The sequence below is a fragment of the Clytia hemisphaerica genome, unplaced genomic scaffold (assembly GCF_902728285.1).
Source record: "Clytia hemisphaerica strain Z4C2 unplaced genomic scaffold, Clytia hemisphaerica genome assembly, whole genome shotgun sequence".
NCBI classification, from domain to species: Eukaryota; Metazoa; Cnidaria; class Hydrozoa; order Leptothecata; family Clytiidae; genus Clytia; species Clytia hemisphaerica.
In genome coordinates, this window is record NW_027104391.1 from 508,123 (window position 1) to 533,842 (window position 25,720).

General features: G+C 36.2%; 4 protein-coding genes across 5 annotated transcripts in view; 3 read left to right on the plus strand and 1 right to left on the minus strand.

The window, feature by feature from the left end:
• Nucleotides 1–25,720, plus strand: part of LOC136819916 (laminin subunit alpha-4-like) — a 31,496-nt gene that overhangs the window by 4,787 nt on the left and 989 nt on the right. For both annotated transcript variants that reach the window (XM_067076156.1, XM_067076157.1), the window contains exons 4-8: nucleotides 19,819–20,017; nucleotides 20,922–21,080; nucleotides 21,739–21,818; nucleotides 22,639–22,864; nucleotides 23,199–23,427. In XM_067076156.1, the coding sequence (XP_066932257.1) occupies nucleotides 19,819–20,017; nucleotides 20,922–21,080; nucleotides 21,739–21,818; nucleotides 22,639–22,864; nucleotides 23,199–23,427 (893 nt within the window). The remainder of the gene's footprint in view (nucleotides 1–19,818; nucleotides 20,018–20,921; nucleotides 21,081–21,738; nucleotides 21,819–22,638; nucleotides 22,865–23,198; nucleotides 23,428–25,720) is intronic.
• Nucleotides 694–1,480, minus strand: LOC136819889 (clytin-like). The gene has a single exon (XM_067076126.1). The coding sequence runs from the start codon at nucleotides 1,385–1,387 to the stop codon at nucleotides 785–787; it is 603 nt and encodes a 200-aa protein (XP_066932227.1). The 5' UTR covers nucleotides 1,388–1,480; the 3' UTR covers nucleotides 694–784.
• Nucleotides 6,553–7,306, plus strand: LOC136819907 (clytin-like). The gene has a single exon (XM_067076149.1). The coding sequence runs from the start codon at nucleotides 6,618–6,620 to the stop codon at nucleotides 7,218–7,220; it is 603 nt and encodes a 200-aa protein (XP_066932250.1). The 5' UTR covers nucleotides 6,553–6,617; the 3' UTR covers nucleotides 7,221–7,306.
• LOC136819891 (clytin-like) lies at nucleotides 11,440–16,380 on the plus strand. Its single transcript, XM_067076128.1, has 2 exons — nucleotides 11,440–11,733; nucleotides 15,933–16,380. The coding sequence occupies exons 1-2, from the start codon at nucleotides 11,526–11,528 to the stop codon at nucleotides 16,325–16,327; spliced, it is 603 nt and encodes a 200-aa protein (XP_066932229.1). The 5' UTR covers nucleotides 11,440–11,525; the 3' UTR covers nucleotides 16,328–16,380.

A 25,720-nucleotide genomic window follows, 5' to 3' on the forward strand; every position in this document is an offset into this window, starting at 1 on the left:
CCTTGTGATAGTTTGAAGGGTGCAGATTTATGGTTTTGATAACGAACTGTGGCGTCTCCATTCATATATAGTTGGATTAAGGTTCTTATTACAGTTTTTGGAAGAATACTTTCACTGTTGAGTTTCTGGAACAGCTTTAGCCAGTTACAACAATCAAAGGCTTTCTCTGCGTCCAAGCTGCAAATATACACTGGAGATCCTTGATTATATTGACGAATGCGCTTTCGAATGTTTTGGTCAAAATTCGAATGTTTTGTTTTGAAAAGACAAAATAAAACAAGTGGAAAACAGTGATTGAGAATGTTTGTGTCAATAGGATGCAGAAAATATTTAAGTTATTTTGATTTTGATTTTTCTCTGGTTGATATGGATTGAGCAAGACTTTCAATTGCAATGCAATAAAATGTCACTTTCACATATCCCGCTTTTACAGTTTGCTCTTTATTGTAAGTATCTGCTTGGAGAGTTTTGAAAAGTTTTCGTGCTTTTGGAACACATGCAAAGGGACTTCAACGGGATAAATCCGTTGCACGGTCGTCTCGAGGTGGGATACGGGATAAACAGGGTCAGTGAAAACCGTATTGGTGGCGAGGCTTAACTAATAGTATTCGACATTGATATATAATTCAAGGCTTTGGAATATATGGATTTGTTTCAGAAAGAAAAAATGACAAGGTTTTATTTATATATGTGACATGTCAATGAATATATTTGAGGTAAACAAGTGCGATTTTATATGTTACAGAAATAATGAAAAATATACAAAATTTCCTCAAGATGTTTCTTAGGGGACAAAGTTGCCATAGAGACCATCAGCTTGTGGATCCAAGGTGTACCAGAATCCCAAATGTTGTCTGGTCATCTCATCAACATCAAGTTTGCCACTGTTGTCCAAATCGCAATGTTTGAAGGTCTCCTCGGCGTCTGCGTCGGATGCACAGATTCCAGACACTCTTCCATAGGCTTTCCATTCGTCCAAACTGATCGTACCGCTTCCATCTTTATCGAAAATGTCGAAAACAACATCTCCCCATCGGCGAATCAAGGTGGTCTTGTTTTGAGACCACAATTTCAAATCGCTGGTAGCAAGTCGTTTCCATCCTTCACAGAATTCTGGGAATTCAACTTCTTTGCCGTAATCCATACCAATGGCTTTGAAGAAAGCTTCAACAGCATCTTGATGGCGTTGGGTTTGTTCTGGTGTTGCATTCAATTTGGCGCAAATGTCATCTGAAGCTTTGGAGACAATTTCATCCAAAGTGATTTTTCCGTTACCGTTGATATCCAAAAAGTTGAACATAAATCTATGACGGTTGATCCATTTTGGATTATCAAAATCAGGTTTAAGTTTGACGGCGTATTTGGATCCAGTTTCTTGTTGAGCCATGGTTGTTGGAAGATTGTCTTTGAAGAACTTCTAAACAAGTTTGATCTTTTAGCTATAACTATAAGTTGTTGAGCTGGGAGATGATTTCGAAGTTTCATTCTGCAGCTTTTATATCCGTTTGTTCGGTAAAATATTTTACAGAATAGTACCGTGATAGCTGATCTTCCCTGTCAAAAGATGTTAACCGCAATCTCATTAACAGAGGAGTCTAAAAACAGTGCCTCAAGAACTCCTTCATAAGTCATAAATCATAATGAAAGACCTTTTAAATCCTTTCCATTTAACATTCGCCAAGTTATAGATCATATCATAATGCCTAAGGTCAGCAGCCATTTGTTATTACTGCTAATGATTTGTTAATCTTTTATAGGGTCAATTATTGAACTCTCGAGTATGGAGTTTTATCTTTTACACCTTTGAGTTTATTTTGAAAACATTGCTTACCTCTTAGACCAGTGCAATCAGACGGATTAGCTCAAACCACAGAGACAGAGCAGAAACAAATTATGACTTAGACTTTTATTTGACTTGATTTCGATATTACTGTTCATAACTCGGATACTCATGGGGAAGAGAATTTTTATACATTACGCTTGTAATAGCGTTCACGAATAACTTTAATGTAACGGGACATTCCATTTTATTCATAAACGGGGGGGGGCGAACATTTCCAGGGATTCAAGAGAATTTTTTTTACTTTTTTCCAGCACGCTTAAATTCCTAGGGTTGGAAGAAATTGTTTACCAGGGTATAAATTTAGTTCTGAAATTTCTTAGCGATTAAAAATTGATTTTAGTTCGTCCACCCACGCCATACATACAAAGTAGAATCCCAGGGGAAATAGGATCTGTTTCCGTTTTTTTTTTTTTGCAAATTTTTCAAGGGATAGCTGCACTATTTCACAATGACGATTGTTTCTGGCTCAAAAAGACTCGTCAACCCCCAGTATGGACTTTAAATGGAACAGTTCAATGTGGAGACTTGTTCCAGTTAAGATGAATTATATAAGTCCGAGTTAAGTGTTGCATTTTTACGTCTGTTGATGGAAATGAAATTTTCTGGCGTGCATGTATTTCTGCTCCAAATGACAATAGTATTGAAATCAGAAATTTCGTAGAATTCAAGTCTATTCTATTCTCATTATCAAGCGTTCTGTCTAGATCGACCAGAGCTAGGTATGGAGACTTTGTTGCGTGTATCAGGGAATCAGAAAATTACCTACCGTAAATACGAAGATCGAATTACATTTAATCGCCGAATCACCAAAAACATTTTCGTTTAATTTTATAATATGGTAAGGCCCAAGAGGGATTTCTTCCGTCTCTCAACCCTTTGTGCATCTCCCAAACCAAAATCTTAAATGTTAACTTTTGAAATATCCAATTGACTTAAAAATTTGCTATATGCACGAAATATGAATTTTCATTTTTCGTCTTGGCTTCATTTATGATTGTCAAACATTGGACCCACGGTTATGCTGAAGGTGAGTCTTTTAGATAAAATACGGACCGGTCTGTAAAATGTCAACGACGCACATTACCAAACTGAAATATTGCACATTGTCTTAGAAGCAAAGAAGGTCAATATCCATCAGCGGTGAAAATTTCTAGTGAAAAGCTCCATTATTTCCTGAGTACCGGCAGGGGGGTTGATGAATAATTTACAAATCGGTCTACAAAGAGCCGCCAAAAACTCATGGAATCGATTATTTCCCGTTGGTAATCTTTTTTGTTATTTGAAAACTCAGCGCAGCCTTCAGGAACAAATTTCATCAGTCAAATCAACGATCTGCTAATAAAATTACATCCAGGCCTGTAAAAAACCAATCAGACGGGTGGCCAACCAAAAGTTTTACAAATCATCTCCAATTATCTATATCACAGGGTCAAAATCTCGAACTCGAGATTTCAAGGGGGCAGTTCAAGAACCAAACCCCAACCCCACCCCAATAATGATTCCTTTACTAAAAATATGAAGATACTCGATGTGTTAATACTTTCGCCAGGAGATGGAGAGGAGATTTGGCAAGAGTTATTAAAGTAGTCATCAATGGTTAAACATGCAATTTCAAAAAACATTTCGAAAAATATTTTTCAGCATAAGCTTTTCGTTTTATTAAAAAACATCATCAGTGCATATACAACTAAAATGTTCAAAATAAAATGTTATCAAATTTATAATGGTTAAACAAACCACCAGATTTTAATTGGCCCAGCGCTAGCGAAGGGGCCTTTCAAGAGGAACTTTCCGTGTGTCTGTCCTGTCCTGTCTGTCCGCAGTCCGTGCCGTGTTCTGTTTTTCTGTCCTCTCTCACTCCTCCTGTCCGTGCCGGTTGCTCTTTTGGTGCGATTCAATCGGGGGCATTCGCATAAAATTTAATCGATTTGCTCGGGTCGTCTTAGGCTGCGTGCTCTAAAGAATATCGATTCTACTGCGGCCGTGGGTTTATTTGCTCCGAACGGAATCCAAGATGGCGCCTGAGAATCACATTTTGGTTCTGTCGGTCAATGTTTTGATTTCTTTATGGACCTTGAGACTTATAAAGGAAAGTTTACTGTTTCAAATGTTTTTCAATCAGTTAAGTGTAGCTCTGACTTGCACCCACAGAAGTGGATGCTCATACTTATTGACCTAAAAGCTTTTAAAGACTATTTTGAAAGTTGCATTTTTTACACTGATTTTGCTTGAGGGTTTATTCATCAATGTTTTCTCATTATTGTTCAAAATGAAGGTTCAAACACCAACCAGATTATTACAGGTATGTTCTCTTATGTAATGTTTACTACTCTCTTGCTATCTCCTTGATGATTAAGAGGAATCAGGCATTTTATCAAAATAATTATTAACTAACGTGTGCGAAATGTGTGTTCAGGCTTTTATATTCGACAAAAAAATTTATTCAAACAGCAAGAGGTTGACTAGAATAGCCTCTCTTTTATTGTTGGATATTTTGATACTTTTTCTGCATAAAATTATGGTGAAATTTTATTTGTTGAGCTTTTTAAAGGAGTCTCGATCATGCTCAGTTTTTTAGTTTACATCAGTACATAATCAGATGACATAATTAATCAAAATTTTCAAAGGTTGCTGCACTAAAATTGTGAGTATTCGATTAAGTACCACTTAAACTTTGACAACAAGAAATGTTTGACAAATTCGACAAAAGTTCCGTTCAACAACAGTTGAAAACCAAACAAATTCTTTCAACGGTCACACTCTTTAAGAGAAAACGCAAGTTCAGAAATATGGTTTTTATTTTAGTAAGTGATGAGTGAGGACAGCGATAAATTCAAATTTCCCACAGTAATTTTTTTGTACAATATACCGTGAAGTCGGGTAACTTGCATCAGTGGAGGCTAATATGCATAGCAAAGTGAAATCAAAACAAAAATGGTAGAGTAGAGCTGCGAGCGAAGCTGCGTAGTTCATTTGTTTTGAAATTTTGCTGCTTTGATTGGTCAGTCATTTGAGGGCTATGCATGTTAGCCTTCACTGATGCAAGTTACCCGATCTCACGGTAGGGGTAGGAGTTTGTAATTTCAAATTTTGGCAGCGGCTTGGTAGCACATGCCGGGCTCAGAATCACTGACAAATAAAAATTTGGTGGTTCGAGCCGGGCTCAAATCTACTGTTTTGAAAAAGTTGTCGCAAGGCATTTTGAGCATTCTCCATGTTGCAGCTTGTATTGCGGTTTTGTCTGATTTTGCAAGTTTCTTTTGCCTGTTTCTCCTGGTAAAATTGAACTAAAAAGCTCAAATTTTGTACATAATTTCAGCATATCATAATGATTAAAAAAATAAAAAATAAGGACATTTTAGATACATTTATCTAAGAAAATTAAGCCATTTCAGTCCAAAACGGTCAAAAGGGCTTATCGGCGCCACCCTGTCAGACACCATCTTGAAATAGCCTCATTTTGGGAAAAACACTTACTGAATTATGATCTGCATCTGAAAGTGAGTCACTGTACAAAATTTCAGCCAATAACTCCAAATTGTTCAGTTTTTATGGACATTTTTATATACAAATTTTGCAATTTTTGAGTGCTGCAGTTGAGGTTGCAGGCTAGTTTCTTTTTAATTTTACTTTTTATCATTTGTTTTTGCTCCCTTTAGTTAGAGCTTTAACACAATCATGTTTGTTAAAGATTTTTCAAAAGTTTTATTTTTACATAAATAAGTGTTCCCGTTTCATGTTAGACACATGTTTCATATCAGTTTGTTATATTGTGCTAATATAAGCAAAAAAATGTTTTTCTCTTCCTCTTTCTGACCAATCTTGCTCCACATTCGTGCCAATTCAATGTAAAATTGATGATTTTAAGCAAACTTTATCACTCTTATTTAGAAACAAAACTTTTAATGCTGGGCCTTCATGCCCTTGGGCTTCTTGTTTGTTTTAAAAACCTTTTGCGAGTGATTAAACCTACCAACTCTCTAAAAGCCAGAAATTTAGATGAATATTTGGTAAAAAAAATTGAATGAATGTTAGTTCATTTTTGACTTTAAAAAATCGTAATTTTCAAACTTTTTCCTGTTGAAACTACCAACCGTTTCACACAACGAAAATTAACTGAAAAAGACGAACTTAAAATAAAAATGGAGGGCTTCAGGAGGGCTTCCCACCTCACCCCTATAACCAAAGCTAAACATATTCGAAGTTGGCACGGAAAGGGTTAAAATCTTCTTCGTCAAGAGAAATTTGATTCAAAAAAATGACGTTTTAATCACTTTGGAAAGGCGTTAATAAAAATGTTCACCTCTCTTTTTCAGAAAAATTATTTGCTAAGTTATGGTTAAACCTAATTTAGACGGCCGACTTTCTATCTTGACTCCTTTCGATGTTAACTTTTAACAGACGGCAGAATAAATTGATGAATGGGGATAAATTGTAAAGAATTCAGTATTCAGTTAGATAAAGCAAAAGTCTTGAAAAAGAAATTGAAAAAGAGTTTGAGTGAAACCTTTTCTGTCATATGACCTTTAAGGGGAGTACATTGAAATGATTGTTTATCCACAGTTGATTGTTTTAAAAATGAGATCGCGGTAAACACCTTTTGACAGCGAGGGTCAGCAATCACGGTGCTGTTCTGTGAAATATTTTACCGAACAAACGGATATAAAATCGGTAGATTGAAACTTGAAAATCATCTCCAAGCTCAACAACTTATAGTTACAGCTAAAAGATCAAACCTGTTTCGAAGTTCTTCAAAGACAATCTTCCAACAACCATGGCTCAACAAGAAACTGGATCCAAATACGCCGTCAAACTTAAACCTGATTTTGATAATCCAAAATGGATCAACCGTCATAGATTCATGTTCAACTTTTTGGACATCAACGGCAACGGAAAAATCACTTTGGATGAAATTGTCTCCAAAGCTTCAGATGACATTTGCGCCAAATTGAACGCAACACCAGAACAAACCCAACGTCATCAAGATGCTGTTGAAGCTTTCTTCAAAGCCATTGGTATGGATTACGGCAAAGAAGTGGAATTCCCAGAATTCTGTGAAGGATGGAAACGACTTGCTACCAGCGATTTGAAATTGTGGTCTCAAAACAAGACCACCTTGATTCGCCGATGGGGAGATGTTGTTTTCGACATTTTCGATAAAGATGGAAGCGGTACAATCAGTTTGGACGAATGGAAAGCCTATGGAAGAGTGTCTGGAATCTGTGCATCAGACGCAGACGCCGAGGAGACCTTCAAACATTGCGATTTGGACAACAGTGGCAAACTTGATGTTGATGAGATGACCAGACAACATTTGGGATTCTGGTACACCTTGGATCCACAAGCTGATGGTCTCTATGGCAACTTTGTCCCCTAAGAAACATCTTGAGGAAATTTTGTATATTTTTCATTATTTCTGTAACATATAAAATCGCACTTGTTTACCTCAAATATATTCATTGACATGTCACATATATAAATAAAACCTCGTCATTTTTTCTTTCTGAAACAAATCCATATATTCCAAAGCCTTGAATTATATATCAATGTCGAATACTATTAGTTAATGATGGTCTCTATGGCAACTTTGTCCCCTAAGAAACATCTTAAGGAAATTTTGTATATATTTCATTATTTCTGTATCATATAAAATCGCACTTGTTGACTTCAAATATATTCATTGACATGTCATGCAAACGAATCTATAGGTCACTTTCTGTCTGAATATGAAAGCCGCTGCCCTTTTAGACGTGAAAATTCTAAGAGAAGAAACTTTCAAAGAAAATTTTATCAAACTCCCAATATTCACAAAATGTTGGCCCGAAAATGTATCCTTGCGCAGTGCCGTATCTACTGGGGCGAGCTAGAGGGTGCTTAGCCCCCCCCCCCCAATAATTTTTTTATGAGTGATTATTTTTCATAAAATGGAGTACTTTACCGTTAAATTTTGCCTTTATTCGAATTATTCAAAATGCCTGGTGGTCAATTCCTATTTTTCCAATATTGACCATCTAAGATAGTGTGCAAAATTTGGTCACGTGCGTAGTTGATATTTTCAGTCCGGTCCGCTTTTTACCTAAAACACTCATTTTCAGCATAAATACTTGGTTTGATTTTACTTATGAAATTTTATTTTGAAGCTTTTATCATCAACTAAAACTTGTCAAAATTGCAAGTCAATAACATTTCTCAATCCTTATATACAGTAATAGGGATGATATGGATCATTGAAAAAAGGGTAGAGTTGGGCTATTTTTTGGATTTTCAAAAAAATGATGACCTCATCAGGTGGCAACATAGTCACTAGAATTGGTCGGCTTGGTTCGGAGGCCGAGGTTGGAATTTTTTTTATTTTGGTCACGTGATCGATTCGTTTGTGCGGATTTCGGTGAGGCGACAAGACAAAGGTGCTATTTCAGGACTGAAATTTTTTATTATTTTTATTTATTATAATTTATTAATAATCACCAACACAACAAAAACTACACAAAAAAATAAATAAAAACAACCTCAAAAAAAATGGTGAGAGCAAGTGGGACTTGTTGTGTTTTTCCTGACTGTCCTGTCTATTTTGGTTTACCTCAGTACAAGGGAGTTAGTTTGTTTAAATTACCTTCCAAAGCAATAGATAGGGATTGGAAAAAGCAATTGGTTGATATTATTAAAAAGTATTGTGTTGTTGACAAGTGCCTTCAAAGTAGAATAGATGAGGCAAAGGTCTGGTTTTGTTCCCTGCATTTCACAGAGTCTGATTTTGAATACACAAGGACAGAATTAAGGAAGCTCAAGCTTTTTGCCTTGCCTACTGAAAATCTTCCAAAGAAATCATTTGAGAAGGAAGCTGCTACAGCTCGCAGGCAACTTTGTTCGAGATCCCCTGCCCTTGCCATCATCACCCTTGCCAGTTTCAGACCTAAACCCTACTGCTGTTGTTGAAAATGTATATGAAGGTTTTGATGAGCTTGTGTCTCACTGTTCTAAATGGAAACTTCCAAACTGGAAAGTGCTCTGCACTGCGGGTCAGTCTTTTATAACTTACAGCCTTGAAAATTCAATATTTTCCATTCCCAAATTTGAAATTATTGTTAATACTTCTTTGAAATTTACGGTTCGACTTTATGGATGGCACTTGCCTGATGATCACAATTAATACAAAAGACATATGAGATCTCTCAGAAAAGTCAGTTTGTATGATTTGTGTACAAGTATCTTAAAATTCAATGTTTGTGATGGAATTTCTTCCTCTGTTATTGCACCAAAAACTGTTATTCATGCCATTCCATTAAAATATGATGAAGAAAATCATCAAGTTCCAACTAAAATCTTTTACAGATTTTTGGCACGTGGGGCTTTGATTGAAAGTGAAGAGATTTGTTTGTTGTGTCAAAAAAAATGTTTTGAAACCTAAAAAAAGAAATCACTCCTGCGTCTAAATTTGCACCGCTATCAAGAACTAACCGTGCCAAAGTGATCTTAGCATTAGTAAAGAGAAGAGCTAGAATAAAAGAACTAGCAAGGAAGAATGAAAAATTACAAAACGAAATTGAAACGAAAGGCATTTCTGTATCATCAGGGATGGCAAAGGACATCAATAGAATCATGAAAAATAACATTCAATTGACATTTGGTGGCAATGACATCAATGATACCGAAATTTTCATTAAAGTTTCATATTTGGTGCAAACTTTTTAAATTTCCAGTTAATCGGATAAATCTATTTTTTGGGGGGTGGGGGCATTTTCTCTCAAAGATCCAAATTTGTTGGTTGTTTTATCCATTGGGCTTTTCCAGAAAAAAAACGTATACCACCTGTTGAGGAGGTCCATCCCTCTGTGGCTGGAAATGCTGTAACCCCCCTGGAATTCCGGCAATTTCAGGCTTAAGCCCCTCTGGAATTTTGAATTTTAATATGATTTAAAAAGCTACCCCCATGGAAATCCAGTTATTTTTGACAGACTTTTGTATCTTTCTATGGAATTCCGCCACATATCAAACCTTACCCCCTTGGAACGGAAATGGTTTTTTACTGGAAAAGCCCATTCCAAATCTCAATATTTTCACACTATGAAAAGGAACTGAAAAAAGACAATCTTGAAATCGAATGGGGGTTACGCAACGGCTTCACCAATTTTCTTCACGTTAGAAAGATATAATAGATATGAGCCCTCGGATAGATGTCAGGATGAGCCATCACCCTGCAGAGAGAGGAATCGCAAGTTATTAGACTAGTAAACTAGTCGTTGAAAACAGACCCATATACAAAAAAATCAAGCTCCAAATAAAAAGAATAGAGAGGTGAGGTTGCGTGTCTTTTCTGAATTTCAACGACTAGAAGCTTCTTCCCTCAAAAAACGTTTTTAGGTTTTTGAGAATCCATCCAACTTTTTTGACTAAATTATATTTCATAGTAACATTAAACATGGGAACATATAAATAAATGAGCATTTCCAAAAATTCAATTAATAGAAAGAAAAATAAATGCAATCCCGCACGGGTCAGACATACAGAAATCTGTATGTCTCTCCTTACGATTTTAGGTGAAGAAAAAAAGGCTTTGGAAGAAGCTTCTAGACGGTTATTTTCTTTTTCTCTCACTCGCGCTGAATATTTAATTAGTGTCTAAATTATTTGATTGACAGTTTTATTACACGCTTTTTTTTATAAGAATACACTTTATAAGAATGTCCATGATGAAAATGGCCAAAAAATTAAGAATATGGTAAGAATATCGCCATCATGGAATTTAGCAACTGAACCTAAGAATGCCATTCTTAATGCATTTTAACCTGTAGATTGCCAATTTCGATCTTAACCTAAGAATACCGTAAGAATATTTTTGGATAATTTTCGCCAAAAAGTTAAGAATATCCATGATGAAATGAAAAAACACCATTCTTATAAAAAAAAGCGTGTATAAGTAATAACCGAATAGTTTACTAGTCTAGCAAGTTATCAATAGACATTCTGACTTGACAAACGAAAGCTTCCAATCCATGAGAGCTCGACACTGAGAGCGAAACTATGTGGTACCAAACTTTGCAAGTGCTAATAAGAGAACATAGAAATCCCTGCTCTTTTTCTGTTGATCAATTCTCTACTTAAAATTTGCTGGAAAAATCCCGAAATTTATACTTCAAAGTTATTGCTGTTTTTATATTTAAAAAAACTGACCAAAAATCATTCTTTAGTTTGGATTTCTTTAAAAGTCCTTTTTTCTCGTCGAAAAAAGTGTCGCTAGTTTTGTTCGATAGATCAGAGACATAAATTGGACGATGTCCAAAATTTCACTAACATTTTCTTTAAGACGGGAATTAATTGGCGATGGGAGAAAAACCGTGAAGACGCAGTTTAAAACAAAAATAACATTTTCGAAAATCAACTGTCATTGTTTCTTTATTGTGATTTTGAGTGAAACCTTTTCTGTCCTATGACCTTTAAGGGGAGTAAATTGAAATGATTGTTTATCCACAGTTGATTGTTTTAAAAATGAGATCGCGGTAAACACCTTTTGACAGCGAGGATCAGCAATCACGGTGCTGTTCTGTGAAATATTTTACCGAACAAACGGATATAAAAGCGGTAGATTGAAACTTGAAAATCATCTCCAAGCTCAACAACTTATAGTTACAGCTAAAAGATCAAACTTGTTTCGAAGTTCTTCAAAGACAATCTTCCAACAACCATGGCTCAACAAGAAACTGGATCCAAATACGCCGTCAAACTTAAACCTGATTTTGATAATCCAAAATGGATCAACCGTCATAGATTCATGTTCAACTTTTTGGACATCAACGGCAACGGAAAAATCACTTTGGACGAAATTGTCTCCAAAGCTTCAGATGACATTTGCGCCAAATTGAACGCAACACCAGAGCAAACCCAACGTCATCAAGATCTCGCAGCAGCCGAGTCAGTCCACCATCACCATCACCCTCTGCATCTGGCGAGCTCAATACAAGCATAGAAGAAATTCAAACATGCCGACCATCGCATTGCATCACAGATCGTAAAAAGGACCGTTTTAACTGTACCGAATGCATGAGAAGTGTACATTACTCTTGCACTGAACTCCCAGCTTATTATATACAGCTTATCAAAGATAAAAAGAAGGGCATCAAGTTTATTTGCATAAACTGTGTCGAAATGTCAAAGAATATTGCCAACAAGTATCCTTCTACAAGTCAACAAGTCAAATCATTAAAAAGAGACGTTACGAACTGTGAAAATATCATAAAGGTGAAAGCAGAAAAGGAGAAAGAAATTCTCAAAAAATGTGAAGCTAGCAAGACTGAAGCTGATTCAAAGAAAAAAGAACTTGCAGAACTGAAGAAAAAAATGGACAAGAACCCTGCACTCCATACTTTGGAGTACGTCGAACAAAAAATGGACGCGAACATGGAGAAGTTCAAAGAGGATGTAGAAACACTGATCAAAACTGAGCTAAAATCCATTTTAAATAAGTCGTACGCTGACGCTACTAAGATCTCGGGAACATCCGAATCAAAACAAACAACAATGAAGGAAGCAATTCGTGAAGCATGGCGAGAGGAGGACGCGGAAGAGAACGATAAATTCAAAAGGTCTCCCAACATCATTGTTCACGGATTTAACTGAGCAAGAAACTAATGACGACCTCAAGTGGGCAAAAGATCTTGTTAGAGATACACACTCCCCGGTTGAAATCAAGCGTGTCACTCGTCTTGGAAGTCCATCACAAGAGAAGAAGCGACCTCTTTTGGTTTGTCTCTCAAACGAGAGAGAAAAGTCCACACTCTTTGGCAATCTTTGTCTTCTTAAGGGTATTGAAAAATATAGGGCAGTCAGTATCACTGAAGATCTAACACCCGATGAAAGAAACCAATTAAAAAAACTTTCGAACCAAGCTAAAGAACGTAACGCAAATAATAACTCTGAAAATGAAAAATGGAGAGTGCGGGGAAATTCAAAAAACGGATTCTTCCTCATCAAGATCAAGACGAAACCCCAAATAGAGAATGCAACCAAGAAAGTTGTGTTCAAAAATCTCACTCAAACACAAAAAACAAAAGAACAATAAATCAAAAAAGTCTGAATCAAGTCCCTTGCCATGATCTAACAATAAATGGTATCAAGTTTTATTACTGCAACGCTGATATTCTAACATCAGGCAAAAAGAAAGAACTTATACAAAACGTAGAGAAACAACAACCACACATTGTTGCCATATGTGAAGTAAAACCAAAACATGGAACACTAAGAGAATTACACGAGTACGAATTCAAAGATTATAAAGTTGTTTGTCATACGAATATGTATACCAACATTGGCCGTGGAGTTATCATTCTTGCCCACGCATCAGTTCAGCATTTGATTGTTAATGTGACCAAATCAATAAATCAAGTCAACTTTATTGAAGCTTGTATCATAGAAGTTCGCCTAAGTGGTAATGACTTACTGGTTTTTGCATGCATGTACCGCAGCCCTACCAGCAGTAACATGTCGAATGAAAACAACATCAGACTTAATAGGCTCATTTACGATATTTCATCCATCAACAAATATTCCCATAAATGCTTTGTAGGGGATTTCAACTTTCCTACAATTAACTGGGAAAGTTGGACGACAAAACATCAGGAAGAAAGCAAAGAAGAGAAGTTTTTAGATACTCTCCGCGACTCTTTCCTCCATCAGAACGTAGACGAACCAACACGATGCCGTGGAACCGATGAACCATCTTTGGTTGATCTCATTCTAACAGGAGAAGCCAACCAAACACAAAATCTGGAATATCTCAGTCCATTGGGTAAAAGCGATCACAGTTCCCTGACCTTTAGCATAAAGTGCAATGCATATGTAAAGCCCACATCGGAAAGGTACAATTATGATAATGCTGATTTTGAAGCAATGAAGCAAGATCTTGAAACAGGTAACTGGCAAACGATTTTTCTAGATGCGGCTAATAACAAATCAGTCGAGGAACTTTGGCAAGTTTTCAAGAATAAAGTAAGCGAATTGCAAAACCGTTTCATCCCGCTCAAAACGATTGGAGGCGGGGTTGGAGAAGAGAGGAAGAATTCCTATTCCAAAAGATCTCAGGACTGAAATAGCAAAGAAAAAGCGTCTACATAGAAAATGGATGAAATCATCGCCGCGAGAGAAAGACGAGAATCGCGTGAAATACACCCGTGTACGCAACCGAGTGACGAAAATGATGACACAAGCCCATAGAAATTACGAACGGAAAATCTGCAACAATTCAAAAACAAAACCAAAAGTTTTCTGGTCACATGTCAGGAGCAAAATGAAATCTTCCAGTACGGTATCATCATTACTTGAGGCACCAAATGACAAAAATTCTTTGAAACATGAAGACCATGAAAAGGCGAGTATACTTCAACGTCAATTCTGCAGTGTTTTCACAAGAGAGCCTCCTGGGGAGCTACCGGACTTCGAGAAAAGAACTGAGTCCGTAATCGATGAAATCCATATAACAAAAGAAATGATCCAGATCGAAATAAAACATCTAAATCAAAATAAATCATTTGGTCCTGATGGAATACATCCTAAGATGCTACTGTCGTTATCTGACTACGTCTCTGAACCTCTTGCAGTAATAATGAACACATCATTAAAGGAAGGGTCTCTACCAAAGGATTGGAAAGAAGCTCACGTAATACCCATATATAAGAACAAAGGTGCTCAAAATCTTGCAGTAAATTATCGACCTGTAAGCTTGACATCAATAGTATGCAAACTGATGGAGTTCAATAGTGAGAAAGCATATTATGGAGCATCTTCTTGATCAACATCTTTTATCGAACAAGCAATATGGTTTTATCAAAAATCGATCCACCGTTACGCAACTGTTGTATTACTTGGATACGTGCTGTGAAAGTACATCGGAAGGAAAAGTGATTGATAGTATCTATTTTGATTTCGCAAAGGCCTTTGACACTGTACCTCATCGTCGTTTATGCAAGAAACTATTAGCATACGGCATAGATGGTCCGATAATGTCTTGGGTAAAATCATTTTTAAATGGACGAACCCAATCAGTGAAAGTAAATAAATCATTTTCGACAACGGATCACGTGGTTAGTGGTATCCCACAGGGTAGTGTCCTTGGACCGTTATTGTTCGTTCTTTACATCAACGATCTTCCTGAAAGAGTGATATCATCATTTATACTCCTTTTTGCTGATGACACCAAAATCTTCCAAGAGGTCAACACTATCGAAGACTCTATTTCCATCCAACAGGATATAGACGCGCTAGTCAAGTGGTCGAAAGAATGGTTATTAAATTTCCATCCCGACAAATGTCACGTACTAACTATTGGCAAATTCTCTGACATCAAGCATGCCTATCCATATTGTTTGGATGGAAATCAGCTTGAACATGTTTTTGAAGAGAAAGATCTTGGGATTGTGATCGACTCAGAACTTACATTCGAGGAGCATATTGCAAAGCAGGTAAAGAAGGCAAATTCAATACTAGGAGTGATTAACAGGAGCTTTGAACATCTGAATCCATCCATCTTCCTAGTACTATATACTTCGTTTGTCCGTCCGCACTTGGAGTATGCTCAGTCGGTATGGTCACCTAAACTTCGAAAATATGTTAATTTGATCGAGGGTGTACAAAGACGCGCCACAAGACTCGTGCCTATCTGCAAAGATATGTCCTATGAAGAACGCTTGCGCATACTTGACCTCCCCACGCTTGAATTCAGGAGACTCTTTTGTGATATGGTCCAAGTATACAAACATCTCCACTACTACGATAAAAATACTCTTCCAAGTAAATTATCGACTCGAACACGTCCGAACAGGAGACACAATGATGAGCTGATACCAAATTTTGGTAAAGATGGATTCCGAGGCGCACAAACCAACTCGTTCTTTTACAGGAGTATACCAAACTGGAATAGATTACCAAGATACGTTGTAGAGGCAAAGACTGTCAAAATCTTTAAAGAAAGACTCAACGAAGCTTGGAAAAAACATCCGAAAAGATTCGAGACAAGACAATTGTAATCAAGATCCGGTTCTCAGAGGCCCTCGTGTGCCTTGAACTTGTATACATTATTATTATTATTATTATTATTATTAAGATGCTGTTGAAGCTTTCTTCAAAGCCATTGGTATGGATTACGGCAAAGAAGTCGAATTCCCAGAATTCTGTGAAGGATGGAAACGACTTGCTACCAGCGATTTGAAATTATGGTCTCAAAACAAGACCACCTTGATTCGCCGATGGGGAGATGTTGTTTTCGACATTTTCGATAAAGATGGAAGCGGTACGATCAGTTTGGACGAATGGAAAGCCTATGGAAGAGTGTCTGGAATCTGTGCATCAGACGCAGACGCCGAGGAGACCTTCAAACATTGCGATTTGGACAACAGTGGCAAACTTGATGTTGATGAGATGACCAGACAACATTTGGGATTCTGGTACACCTTGGATCCACAAGCTGATGGTCTCTATGGCAACTTTGTCCCCTAAGAAACATCTTAAGGAAATTTTGTATATATTTCATTATTTCTGTATCATATAAATCGCACACAGTTTCCCCAAATATATTCATTGACATGTCATACAAATACTAACAAATCTTGAATTATTGACCTAAAGTCTCTCTCTCTTATTCGATTTTCTCTAATTCGAATCTTTCTATAATTTTTACTAAATAAAACATTGGTACTCTTAGCCATGAAGTTAATAAGAGTAGATGAAGACTCAATGCATTTTATTCTATTCTGACTTATCATCGGAAGCAAACAGCTGTTTGGTTGCTTTGGGAATAAGATGATTAATTTTTCGTGTACTGGTTTGATTAGTGAGGTTAAGTAAATCGGTAAAATCACGACGACGAACGAAAATTTAACAGGCTAGTGAGTTTCAACCAATCAAATTTCGTATTTCCACTAGGCTATTACATTTTTCGTCCGTCGTCGTGATTATCCCGGTATACTTAACCTCACTAATATGCAAGGTTATAGAATCTGAATGAAAAAACATTACATTTTAAACAAGTGTATTGAAAGATAATAGCCTTGTCATGAAAAATTGAGAACAATTCATGAAAAGTCTTGCTACAATAAGCACTATACCCCAAAATTTTAGGGGTTGCTTCTCATAAACCCATCGATAGATTTAAAAACGAATTACATTTTATGATGGGGAACATTTTGTGAATATTGGCCGAAAATGTATCCTTATGCAGTGCCGTAGCTACCGGGGGGAGCTAGAGGGTGCTTAGCCCCCCCCCAATAATTTTTTATGAGTGATTATTTTTCATAAAATGGAGTACTTTTACCGTTAAATTTTGCCTTTATTCGAATTATTCAAAATGCTTTCTAAGACACTGTTATGAAATTACTGGTGGTCAATTCCTGTTTTTCCAACATTGATCATCTAAGATAGTGTGCAAAATTTGGTCACGTGCGTAGTCTGTAAAATACACGATACCACAAGATGGCAAAACATTTATCTTACGCCTCAAAAGTACATGTAACGAGTTGCATTAAAATTTTTGAGCATAAAAAAATGGATTGAAAGAAGGGTCAAAGGGGGGGGGGGCTATTTTCGGTATTTTCAAAAAATGTTGACCATGACCTCATCAAAGACAAAGGTGTCAAATTTTTTGCCAAAGATATTTGGTGCACACTTGCAACTTTCAAGTCAATCAGAATAATCTCAATCAGAATGATCTCAATCTTTTCACATTTTCGAAATTAACTGAACAATGACAATCTTGAAATTAAATAAGGGTTACGGAACGGCTTCACTTATTTTCTTCACGTAAGAAACTTTAATAGATATGGGATAGCCCTCAGATAGCTGCCAGGATGAGTCAAGCCTGGGGGCCACTTACAGCTTTTTGATAGAGCGGATGGCGCTGATAAGTGGCCATCATTGTCATTGTCATTTGGCCGACTTGATTTCTTCGTTGTGTCAAATCCACACCCCTTTTGGCGAAAAACAAACAGAAAACTATGACCAAGGGATCGATTATTTCAAAGTTTGGAGGTATTTTTGTATATTTACCATCGTTTCATAAACTTTGATGGGATTTTTGAACATATTTTATTGTTTTTGCTGTTTTCATATAATTTTTGAAAACGAAAGTGAAAAAAATTCAAGATGGCGAAAACCTCTAATTTACTTCACTGGACTCAGTGCCATCCAAAATCGTCAAAAAGCAAAGTTCTTTCAAAAGTAGACTCTAGTCTAGGGTGAGTCTTACCCCGAAGGGAGAAGAATCGCAAGTTATCAATAGGCATTATCACTTAAGGGCTCTGACCATAGTGAATTTTTTATATTTGCCATGTATAAAATATAGTTTTCTGCCTGATGTAACCTACAAAACTATGGCATGTTATACATTTTCTGTGAGGCAAACTATTCCTGAATCTGAAAATTTAAAAATCCTAATTAAAAAATCTGCGAAGAAGAATATTTCAGCCTTGGACCTTAATTTCGGCGAAGAAAAAGATTTAGAAAAGATTTTTGCGTTAGATGGTGTGTCTTTAACCAAGATAAAAAGAGATTTTCGGCTTCGGGAAATCTTTGTAAAAGTTTCTTTGTCTCGAAATCTTGAAAATAATGCCTTTTGACCAATTTTTCATCCCAATTTTTCGTAGAAAAACGGTCATAATTTTTGATACATTAAGTAAGAAAATTTTTCCGAAAAATTTCAAATAGTTTAATTCTTTGCATCGACAATTTAAAAAAAGTTTGAAACAAAAAGGTTTTTTACCCATTAAAACTTAGCACTTTTTGAAATGGAGGGTAATACAACATTTTATTAACGTCTTTTTAAAGTTCATAACGTCATTTTTGTAACTAAATTCTTAATTAGTCTTGTCAGGATAAATAAGCAAACAACTTGTAAAAGCAGTTTTATTGTTAAAAGGCTAAAGGAGCCCAAAACAGAGATTTGATGTTTCACAGAAAAGTGCTACCAAGGGATATTTCGGGTCCCATATCTTCCGAAGGACTTTTCTGTTTGCCTTGAAATTTGGCACCCTTCTTAACTTATGGTTAAACTACCACTGGGTACAGTAGAAAAAAGCTCATTTTTTGCAATCGCAAATCTAACCGGCGACCGATAAAAATCGCGAATTTTTCAACCAAAAAAACATTTAAATATAGCACTTTTGATTCTCTAAAACAAGCAAAAAATGCACAATTATATTGGACTATCAAAAGTTAGACAGGCATTCTCGTTTCCACTGCCAATTATATCTGGATATACTTAAGTTTTGCTCAATAGATCAGAGACATAAATTGGACGCTTTAATCTGGGAATAAATTGGCCATGGGAGAAAAACCGACAAGACGCAGTTTAAAACGCATAACTTTTTCGAAAATCACCTGTCTTCGTTTCTTTCTTTCTTTGTAATTCGAATTTCTCTGTAATTCGTATTAAAACATTGGGTCCCCTTAGCTGATAAGTAAGTGTAAAACGCTCTCTATAATTCGAACCTTTCTCAAATTCGAAAATGTTAGTCGCTCCAAGAGGGAGAGATAACTGAAACTGCAACGAAAGATGACACTTTGTCAAAACCTTTATGTATTCTCGTGGTCCTCGTACAATGAATTTTTCGCAACTGTATACTATATACCCTATACCATTGACTTCCAAGCCCGAAGGGCTAGACTCTAGACTCCTGGATAGGAAATGAAACCGCTTATTTCCATCCCAGAACGCCCGTGTGTGCTTTTTACACAAACGCCGGATTGAAACTAAAATCTATCGCTACATCGCTAAAAAATACAGTCCACAAGAACAAAGGAACTGCTAGATACAATCGGTTGTCATGATTACGACGCTTTCTAGGCGCGTTTTGGATGGGGAATAAGTGGCTTCACTTTTTCTTGCCTTGGAAAGTTTAGTATAGAAAAAGGAGCCTGACAGATACCTAAGATGGTTTAGCTTTTTTAATGAGGATCTACGTCTTATTAGAAATTTTCCCGTTTTAATTTTTCAGCTATGTCATTACGTTAGAATTTCGTACATTTGTCAATTACGGCGTTCTAATGTACGCGTCCAATGGGAAGTCTGGTAATGAATTTGAATACATAGCGGTAGAGTTGGTTGGTGGGAAAATTGTTTATCATTTCAATAGTGGTTCTGGCGTGGTTCAGATGCAAACGAATAATATTTACGCCACGGGCGAATGGATTAAAGTAAGCACTTAATTTTCCTTTTTTTATGAGAAGCAGCAATTTCTACCCTATTGGGCTTTTCCAGAAAAATATTTTAGCATCACTGTTGAAGATATTGATTTTTCGAAGTATCGAAACCCCTGGATATCGTATTTTTTACTTGAAAAGATACTTTACCCCCTGGATATCGGTTCCCTTGTAAATTTTTAACCCCCTGGATATCCGATATCCTCAACAGTGAGGGCACGGACTATTTCTGGAAAAGCCCTATTCAAGGCCTATTCAAATTATTATTTATAATTTAAAGATCTTCTTTTTCCGTGACTTAGAAAGGAGGAGTCTTTGTGTTGACAAAGCAGAATAAGCAAAAGGACTTATCAAACTTTGTGCTCGCGCGGCGTGAGAGAAGGAGAAAGTTGTTTTTGTCTCCTTTTTTTTCAAAAATGCTGTGTAAGCAAAATTTAGACGTTAAATGATGTCATTTGAGTGTCAGACGTAAGAATGTTCATAATACGTTGAAGAGATAAGAATTTCCGTCCAACTATATTGACTCAGGAGATTCGTGTGAGAGAGCAGCATATGCATTTCGTCCTTATTGGGACTCATCAGCACTGCATACTGCACCCTGGCTAGCAAGCTTGATTTAGCCAGCATCTCTAAGCCACAAAGTCACTTACTTGTGGTTCAAACTGGGAGAAATAGTATATGTCTATAATCTGAGACTTGGATTTTCACTAAAACAATCTGTTTTAAGGTTAGATGTCCTGCTTGGCCTTTTATAAAACGGATATATCTATTTCGCCCTCCCTGTCAAACGGTAAAACCCCACTGTAAACGAGCTAATCAATATCATTTTCCGGTAATACAAGAAAAAAGTACTCCCTGGTGCTGCAGGCGATAAAAATCAAACTTAAATTTTCCTTAGGTTTTTATGATAAGAATTGCACAATTTGGCGCCCTGTTGGTATCCAATACACAAGAATACCATAACAACAGGAATGGAAATACTTTTGATAGATTGGATATCAAACTTCCCATTTATATGGGTGGTTTGCCGGAAAATGCCAACACATCTGTACTCCTGGTATGTAGATCTTGATTTAAAACCTAAGCTATAGTACCGATACTAGAGTAGCCAGGAGAAAATTCTTCCCTTTGTTCTAGTTTAGACGGCCGACTTTCTGCCCTACCTATTCTAATGTTTTTCTAATACTGACTCTATGGGTATTGACTTATTGATATTTTTCCTAGGAAAGTGTAATGGTTCCTTAAATTTCAGTATTCTATAAATATCAAAATTTTGAATTTTATATAACCGCAAATTGGTTGACATGCCAACAATAACATTCCACCGTTTTTTTTGGCTTTCAATTTCGTTCGAGTGAAAACTAGGGAATTTTCTTGTGGGAATTTCCCCGTGAAAGTTCCAGAGACTTGAAATTCTTACACAGCTGCTTGGTCCAAGCCCCCTGGGGCAGTTTCATAAATCAAATGGGTTAATCTTAATTATTTCAATACACCTTTTCGACGGTAGCCGCTAATTGCCGCACGGGCATTTTTATCCCACCACTAAAACCGTCCCAGTCCTTTTTTCGCACCTATAGATAATAGCAAAATGTGTCAAAAAACGGACAAAAAATGCCTGCGCGGCAATTGATGGCTACGGTCGAAAAGGTGTATAGAGTTACTTTGCTAAGTTTACATTATGATCATTTTTAAAAATATTCAAATTTCTCTTTTAGAATCCGGTCAGTCGTTTTCATGGGTGTATCCGTAATTTGGAAATAGCGGAAACTGTCAACATATTCAAGTTCAATTTAAAGTAAGTGATGAGAAAAATAATTTTTTGTAGTATACTTCTTTGCTCAGAATTTAATGCTCTATCAGATTGTATCAATCATTTTCGTTTAACTTAACTTTGAAAAATCGTCAACTTTTTGCCTATTTTTTTGGGCTAAGAGTTTTACCTACAAGGTCAGTCTTTCGGTCAGGCTTGATTCGCAGGCCCCTCTCTCAAAAAAGGCTCAAAAATCCTATCTTCTTGAACCAATCACATACGATTGCGTCCCACAAAAATGCTACGGTTGGCCTCCTACTATCCCGGGGGGGGAGGTACTTAGGCAAAAATAGGTGCTGGGTATGTGCGGACGGTAAGGGTCGGGTTTTTCACCTTTCAAAGTCTCTCTAAGGGTTACAAAAATCAGGAAATTTCAAAGTAGTCTCTCTAAGGGTGGAAAAAATCACGATTTTTAGAAAAAAAAAATTGATTTTGAGAGAAAAAATTACAAAAAAGTCTCACTAAGGGTAGGAAATTTTTGAGAATCAGCAGAGAAAATTTTTTGAAAAAGTCTCTCTAAGGGTCACTTTTTCACTAAAATTTGGTCTCTCTAAGGGTCGGTTTTCGGAGGTCCCGTCCGCACATACCCCTCATTCACCAAACCTAGTACCCCCCCCCTCCCCGGGCTACTATGTCAATCAAATCCTGGAACCGGAACTTCTCTAAGAAATAGCGGACACACTTTTTTAGCAGAAATATAATTATAGCTCAATGTTAAACAATATAAAACTTGATGCTTAAAAAATGATCCTAGAACGAAAAAAAGCCTAATGTTTGACCTTTCTTCTCTTATGCAATTATTTAGGGAAGACGCTTATCTTAACCAAACAAAGAATTTGCGCTCATGTTACACTCAACCTAAACCCCAACTTTCTTTAAATGGTAATGGATTTATTCGTCTGCTCTCCACCCTGGGTACGAAACTCCCTTTCGCGTTGGAGATGAGTGTACGTTTCACGCATCACGATGGAGTGCTATGGATGCTAAAAGAGCCTGGGAATGAGTTAATGTTGAACCAAGTCAACGGTTTTGTAAGTTTCCTCTACCTATTTACTAATTTTATAATTTATTCAAAACTTCCCATGCACGTTGTTTTATTAGAACGTCCAAAAATTTAAATAATTTCGGATTTCTTAACTGTTTGAGTTTTAATCCAAAAATGTTCTCATCGTGTTCTCATTTTCACCATTTCGTGAGCATTTTTGTCCATTTCCTAAGAATCGGTTGATTTAGAGTCCGCAAAGCCTTGAAATGTTCTTAACTTGCTCGAAATATTTTGGCAATCACGTGAACTTTTTCGAGTAATATTTGAGGCAAGTAAAAAGTTTATGCGGCTTTAATCATTATTTTCTTTTTCATTTTTAGTTGGAATTGACACATAATTTTGGTGGCAAATCACACACCTATCTATCATGGAAAGATGAGCGCTTGCTACACAACAACGTTTCGTACGCGCTGTGTGACGGCAAAGAAAAAGTGATACTTGTAGATAGGATAGGTGATCTTCTCAAATTATCAGTTGACGGTGTATTGAAAGTCGTTTCGTCAATGAAAATGGTGGCTGAGATCAACTCAGGATCGCTTTACGTCGGAGGTAAATTTCATAATTGTTTTTCGTTATATTTAGGCTACCCCCTGAAACGTTGTCTCTTTTTTCAAAATCTCGCAAATCAAATGGAAATTTTTGTGTTACATTTTTTCAGAGGAATGTAAAGAGATGGAAAAACAGCTTCTTGAAAACAATGGAAAAACGGCTCGTCATATACCAGGTCTCAAAGCTTAGTTTCCACTGTGTGATAACTTGTGATAGTGTGTGATAGTGTGTGACAAAAAACTTGAGATAAAATTTTGTTTAGTGGAAACGCATCTGTCATATCCGCTCGTAGAAAGAGGGAAAATTTGTGATAGCAAACTATGGAATTTGCTTTCTATTATATTTTTAACAAAGGAAAATTGAAATAACAAAGAAATGTGACGTAGAATACACCAGGTGTGTCGGGGCGCCTTTTGAACTTTCTTGTCACATGTTATCTCACACAATTTTCGTGTTCTTGGATTGAAATTCATTTCAATGAATTTCAATCCAAGAACACACTATCACACGTTGTCACAGTGTGATAACGCGTGATAAAAACTCTTTTTAAACGTTTCCACTATGAGATAGAATTTTATTTTGTGATAGTGTGTTCCAGACAGGCTGTCTGTCACACATTATCACATGTTATCACACAGTGGAAACCAAGCTTATGGCCATAGTCAGAAAATTGATTTTAGTATCTGAACATAAAAGTTATCTTTTAGATTATTTAACATTTTAACATAGAATTGCCTTTATAAATTGCTTTTTAATCAAACTCCTTAAGAGTAATTAAGAACTTAATTGCAAAAATGACGTTATGAACTTTAAAAAGACGTTAATAATATGTTGCATCACCTTCTTTTATAAAAAATGCTATTTCAAACTGTCCGCAAAGAATTGAACTATTTTAAATTTTGCGGAAAATCTTTCTAAAAAGATGTGTCAAAAGTTATGACTGTTTTTTTAAGCAAAATCCAGATGAAAAATTGATGAAAAACCACTATTTTGAAGATTTCGAGACAAATAAGCATTTACAAAAATTTTCTGCGAAAATTTTTATTGTTTGGTAAAAGATACACCAACTACTGCAAAAAAATTTTCAAAATGTTTTTCTTCGCCGAAACTAAGCTCTTTAAAGTTGATATACTCTTCCTTGCAAAAGTCTTCATTTTCTTCTTCATTAAATTTTTTCAATGCAATTTTTGAATTTTCAGATTCGGGAATAGTTTGTCTAACAGAAAATGTATAACATGCCATAGTTTTGTTGGTTACATCAGTCAGAAAACACATTTTAAACACGGCAATTATGAAAAATTCACTATGGTCAGAGCCCTTAAGGGAGTTTATGTCGAGTAAATAGGTTTCTTTTGTTGTCGCTATAAAAAATCTGCATAATTAGCGTGTTGTGACAACATTCTTTTGTTTCAAGCCTGATTATGCGCAAACTTTTAGGGCTTATATTTTGGGTACACCTCTCCTATACGAAAAGGTACATATATCTTCTTGCTCAGAATTTCCTAGCGATTCTATTGATATAACCGCATTATGACCGCATCATTATATGGAAAGCTAGAGCTCGAGAAAATTATAACTTCATCTTCATCTTACTCGACTTCTGACAGTTTTACAAAAACCAATTTAATATCATTGCGTTAAGAATTTCTTTTGCTATACATTAGTAAAAATATTGCTCCTTATTCTTAAAAATTGAACTAGTAATCGGCAAAAAAGGAAAAACAAATTTTCATTTTTATCGTCAAATCATGTGGAAACCGTCCGATTTGTATGGCGAGCCGTCTTTTCTGGACTTTCATTTAATGACCTAATCAACGTTTTTACAATAGAATTTTCAATAGAAGTGATCGTTGAACTTTGAGTAATCAGAAAAGCTGTTTTTCCATCTCTTTACATTCCTCTGATTTTTTGTACACGCTGTATAGGTTTTTTTTTAACCCATAAATACAGTTGATATTATGAGGATTTTTCTTTACATAAATTTCACCCACTGTCTCGGTGACCCGGTCAGGATGTTTCAGCGAGTGGATATAAAACGAAGGATATTATTGACCAATGGGGAGGGATTGAAATAGTAGCGTTGTGGGTCGACTAAAACTTGGGCAAACTGGGGAGGCAGTTTTAGAGGATTTTAATTTTTGAGCCCCCGAGTCCCCCTATCAAAAGTAAATATCGTTGTAAAAATAATGCGTATAAGGCGAGTACGAAAATGTTGGGGTATTTTCTTTCTTTTTGGCCGAAAACTGCCATATCTAAGGTGTAAAAGAGCAAAGAGGCGCCGAAATTAGTATAT

Bases quoted from the DNA above. Each gene is read 5' to 3' on its own strand.
- LOC136819891 (XM_067076128.1), top strand. From the start codon at position 11,526: ATGGCTCAACAAGAAACTGGATCCAAATACGCCGTCAAACTTAAACCT. The intron at 11,734-15,932 runs AAGATCTCGCAG...ATTATTATTATT, and splicing joins AGAGCAAACCCAACGTCATC to AAGATGCTGTTGAAGCTTTC.
- LOC136819907 (XM_067076149.1), top strand. From the start codon at position 6,618: ATGGCTCAACAAGAAACTGGATCCAAATACGCCGTCAAACTTAAACCT.
- LOC136819889 (XM_067076126.1), bottom strand. From the start codon at position 1,387: ATGGCTCAACAAGAAACTGGATCCAAATACGCCGTCAAACTTAAACCT.